Source organism: Echinops telfairi, unplaced genomic scaffold (genome assembly GCF_000313985.2).
Source record: "Echinops telfairi isolate 266 unplaced genomic scaffold, ASM31398v2 ScPeMD7_18;HRSCAF=68, whole genome shotgun sequence".
Lineage (NCBI taxonomy): Eukaryota > Metazoa > Chordata > Mammalia > Afrosoricida > Tenrecidae > Echinops > Echinops telfairi.
The window spans coordinates 88,429,712-88,434,898 of record NW_022103915.1 but is presented as its reverse complement, the minus strand read 5'-3'; the positions used below and the strand labels follow the sequence as shown (position 1 = coordinate 88,434,898).

Genomic DNA, 5,187 nt, shown 5'->3' with positions numbered 1-5,187 from the left:
GATCAATAGACTCTAATTTCAAAACCCATACTCTTAAAAATGACATGTGTAAATCAAAATAGCACATTTCATGCTAATATGTTGAGAGACCTGGATTCTGCCAGATACTTTTTACTGCTAATGAGCAGTTGCTGTCACAGGATATCAATTCCCTACCAAGTGAATTTCACATTGCCTGACTCCCTCTTTCTGTCACTCCTAATAATGCATGAATAGATTATGGATTATTATATTGATAGAAAAGTGAATTATAAAATGTTACATTAGTATGCTTTTTATTTAACCTCTAAAAAATGGGCATCCATATCCTTCTCACTAGCACCCTTTTTAAAGCTAGGAATTAAGCAGTTGCTTCCTTGATAATTTTATGCAAAATTAGGAAAAATAAGCTTTAAAACCATTTATAATCCAGTCTGGTTTCTGTCCTTCCCTTTAATTGCCCTGAGGACTAACAAGAAGGAATAGAGAGGCACGAAGGCTAGATGTCTGTTCCTTTCATTGCTCTGAGAAGTAGAAGAGAGAATATTTTGAAACCAAGATAATTAATTTTGAATCTTTATCCAAAAAAAAACAGACAAGGTGATTTGATGATAGATTGAGACAATATATGTGAAAGTTCATGGTCAATTACTAATTGACATGGAAAAATGTACAATTTTTATGAACTTTCCTAAGTACTTCATCAATCTTACTTAATATATGAAGGGGTGGCAAAAAGTTTATGGAAAGAATGGAATTAAAATATAATGGAATTTTCCCATGAAATTTTTGAAGCCCCTTAGCATATGATATTATCTCAGCTCAGTCTCACCAGTACAAAAGATCTAAGTCTTCATCCTACAGCTCACATTCCATTTTCTCAACCGTCTCATGGCAGCCTTCATATCTTTGTTCCGAAGTGTATATATTATTGGGTTCAAGAGAGGAGTGACTACAGAGTAAAACACGGCAAGGCATTTATCTAATGACTTGATAGGGAATGGCCAGGCATAAATGAAGATACAAGGTCCAAAGAACAAAAAAACGACCGTGATGTGAGCAGTCAACGTGGAAAGAGCCTTGGATGCCCTGTGTGAAGGACGACATTGAATTGTCACTAGGGTGACGGAGCAGGAGAACAAAAGAACACACAGTGAGCACACCACTGTTAGCAATGACCATGATATCCAACTGATAGGTGTCAGTGCAGGCAAGTTTTATGACTCTGGGAAGGTCACAATAAAAGCTGTCTACCTCATTGGGGCCACAAAAAGGTAAGTTCACTGCAAAGGCCAACTGACTCACTGAATGGAGGAAGCCGATTCCCCAAGCAGCAGCCACAATGCCCACGCAGACATTGCCACACATAATGGTGGTGTAGTGAAGGGGTTTACAGATTGCTATGTATCTGTCAAAGGCCATGGCTATAAGGATTATCAGCTCACCACCACCAAAGAAGTGAAGGAGAAAGATCTGACCCAGACAGCCCTCGAAAGAGATGACTTTGCGCTGTCTGAAGAAGTCAGTGATCATCTTGGGGGCTGTGACTGAAGACAGACATAGATCGATGAGGGAAAGGTTGGCCAGCAGGAAGTACATGGGAGAGTGAAGGTGGGAGTCAGAAGCCACAGTGATGACAATGAGAAGGTTTCCCAACACGATTCCTACATAGAACACGAAGAAGAATACAAAGAGGAAAATCTGAAGGTCTTGAGAATTGGAGAGTCCCAGAAAAATAAACTCCGTCACCACGGAGTGATTTGTTTCATGTATTGATTCATTCCAGGAAGCAGCCTCTGTAATGACCTTAGAGAAGGAGATGAGAAGGAAGTCAGGGTTATTCTATGTAAACCCAAAGCCTCCTTTTGTATTATTCTGTATATTTGTATATGCCAGGACCACTTTGTAATGTTCTTATAATGACATTATATGGTTTATTGCACAAAAGCTTTTAAAATACACAGAATCTGAACTCACCATTTTAACCAATATTGTCCTGTCATGTCTTATAGTCCAGTTATCCAAGTCTTTTCAGAGCTAACACTTACAGTAGACTTAAATTTACTGTCCTCTATTTGATTGACTCATAGCGATCTTTTATAGGGTTTTGGAAGCTGTAAATTTTTACAAGAGCAGGTTGCCTCTGAGCGGCTGGTGGGTTTGAACGACCAACCTCGCAGTTACCAGTCCTATGTTTACACAACTTATTCCTAATAAAATACTTGTGTTCATGCTGTGATCTCTGCTGGATTATTCTTTTAATACTAGCCTATGTTTATCTCCTTTCTTTAGGAATGGTTGATTCTATAGTACATGCTTAAGCACTTAAATGTATGCAAATATGATGTTATATATGTCCTTCTTACCAAAGAGAGAGTAGATTCTCTAAAGACCAGTAGCCTAGAAGTCTGCAATCACAGTTTTGTGTCTAGTTGTTGGTTCCATTCTCTCCATTAAACTACAAATCTTCACTTTTGCTTACCTCATTGTGAGAGGGAATATAGTGAATGGGTATTGTGTGCAGCCTGTGGACCTTACACATTTTATTCATCATCTTTAAGGTTTATTTTATTAATGTGGTAATAATTATGGTCATCTCATGATTTTTGTGAATTTCAAATGAATTTTACAGGAAATTTTGTATTTATTAAGTGTTTAATAAGGGGCCTGGGTGGATTGTGGTTATGAATTGGGCTGTGATCTGCAGGGTCTGCAGTTTGAAACCACTAGCAGCTCCCTGGGAGAAAGATGGGGCTTTCTACTCCAGTAAACAGATACAGTCTCAGAAACGCACAGGGAGGTCACTTTGAGTCAGCATTGATTCAATGGCAGCATGTTTTTTGAGAAGTGTTCAATAAAACAAAAAAGGCAACCTCACTACCATCCAGTCAACACTGACTCATGGTGACCCCCTGTGGGTTTCCAGGACTGTAACTGTTTAAAGGAGTAGAAAACAGTTTTCCTCTGTGGAGCTGCTGGTGATTTCGAACTGTTCACCTTGCACATCACAGCCCAACATAAAACCACTACACTACCAGCTTCAAGTGTTCCATAGATTTAGTTAACTATTAGCAGTGAGATTCATTATGATTCATCAAGGAAACTTCAGTCACTGCCATTGAGTGGATGCTGACTCCTACAGACCCTATAGGACAGGGTAGAACTGCCCCTGTGAGCCTCAGATACTAATGGTTTACCACAATAGAAAGCTGCATCTTTCTCTCATGGTGCAGACTGGTGGGTTTGGACTGCACATCATGGGGATCATAGCCCAATCTGTAACCACTAAGACACCAGAGAGCCCCAGTAATCCTTTCAAATTTTAGTTATATGCTGGAAATAACAATCAAGGTATGTATTCAAGTTTGAACCCCCATATCTCTTTCTTCTTTCATTTTAAATGTATGTATTAGATTAAAAAATTCCAAAGTTTCCACGTACTCTAGAACTATATGGAGGGTAGGGGAGGTCACAACTTCAAAATAATTTTCATCGTGTTTCAGGAGTGAAAATAGAAACGCAAAGATGCTTTAGGAACTCAGTCTTAAAAACAAAAACAAACACAAAACACGGCCATCGAGTCAATTCTAACTCATACCAATCTTACTGAAGACAGAAGAACTTCCCCGTGTTTCCAGTGTTTCAACCTTGACAGCTGCAGAAAGTGCCGGTATTTTTCCTGTGGCGTAGCAGTGGATTCAAACCGTCAACTCTGTGATTAGCAGCTGAGTGCTTTAGCTACTGTGCCCCAGGGCTCACTTGTCATGCAACCCAGCCTTAGGGAAAATGCAAATTTATGATGATTCTAAAATGTGAAGCTGAGTTATCAACCCTTCTAGAGAAAGGGGTTTACAATTGTTGTTGGGTGGTATTAAAATGCAGAGGGCAAAGGAATGATGCCAAGTAAAATGAAAGATGAAAAACAGAACAACCAAACAATATCAGAAAAATACAATTCAACACGTGAGAAAAAGGGAACATTCAGATGTGAAGGGAGTTCAGTGCAATACATTTGTATGGGAGAAAGCGTGAGTGGCTTTATTTAGTAGGAGAGAAAATTGGAAAGTATTTTTGGAATGCTTACTGTACGATTTGGGTTTTGTAAAGTCTTGAGCAGCTAATAAAAAAAACCCCACCTGGTCAATTATTAAATAAATTAACTCTGGCCTCAGTGTGATTTAGACAAGGAAGAGACTGGAAACATAGTTAAGCTTAATAAAAAAAAAACAACAAGCTGCAAGTTGTGGTTGTATGAGCAGTTAAGGGCTGAAGAAGGTATATTTAGTTAGCTATTAGCACCAAGATTTATTACTTTATGATTCATAGAGAAAACTTCAATCACTTCCGTCAAGGGGATTCCGACTGCTAGAAGTGCCATAAGTAAAACATTGCAGTCATTTAGATATGCACTTCTGGGCCAGGTGGCCTAGGCTTACATCTTGCTGCAAGTCTGAGATACATATAGGTGATCACCTTGGGCAAGTCACTTAACCTCTTTCAGTCTTATCTAGTTAAACAAAAGAAAGAAAAAGTGGCAATAGTACTAGTCCATACGACTGCTGTGAAGACAGTGCATCTACAGTGCTAGCACTTAGCTCGTTTTTAGTATGTGACCGCCATCCATTAGGTAGTGACAATAGGGAAACCAGTTGCCATTGAGTTGATTCCAACTTGTGATAATTTCATAAATGTCACAGTGGAATCATGCTCCACTCTTTGTGTGGCAAAGTTTGGAATGGAGAGCCCCAGGACTTTCTTCTAAGGTGCCTCTGGGGGGATTCTAACCCCCCACCCTTTTGTTTACAGCTGAGTGTCTTAATTGTTTGCAGCACCCAGGCATCTTTAAAAAGGCCCCAGTAGCTTACTTCCTGAAAACTCAGCACACTTCTACACTGATGCACATCATGGGGTTGCAATGGGTTGTCCTCAGCTCAAAGCTCACGGGGAACATATTTCTTTCAAGAACAGGAAATTTATTAAAAGAATATGGAAAAGGATTAAAGATAACTTCAATGTTTTTATTCTGAGAAATTGGAAGCATTGTGATGGTTTCAATTCTGATAATAACAAACCCATGATCATGCAGCTGATTCTGACTTTATCCACAGCCTACTGCCACTGAATAGATTTTGATTTATAGTAACCCTGTATAGGGTTTCCCAGGCTGTAAATCTTTATGGGAGCAAAAGTCTTCTATTGAGAAGCTGG

General features: G+C 39.2%; 1 protein-coding gene across 1 annotated transcript; it reads right to left on the bottom strand.

Annotated features, from left to right (window-relative positions):
* Window positions 1–824: 824 nt before the first annotated feature.
* LOC101652783 (olfactory receptor 4F17-like) lies at window positions 825–4,357 on the bottom strand. The gene is given in 3 exon segments (XM_013008749.2): window positions 825–1,128; window positions 1,130–1,785; window positions 4,292–4,357. Coding segments are annotated over 3 exon segments (1,026 nt in total).
* Window positions 4,358–5,187: the final 830 nt, after the last annotated feature.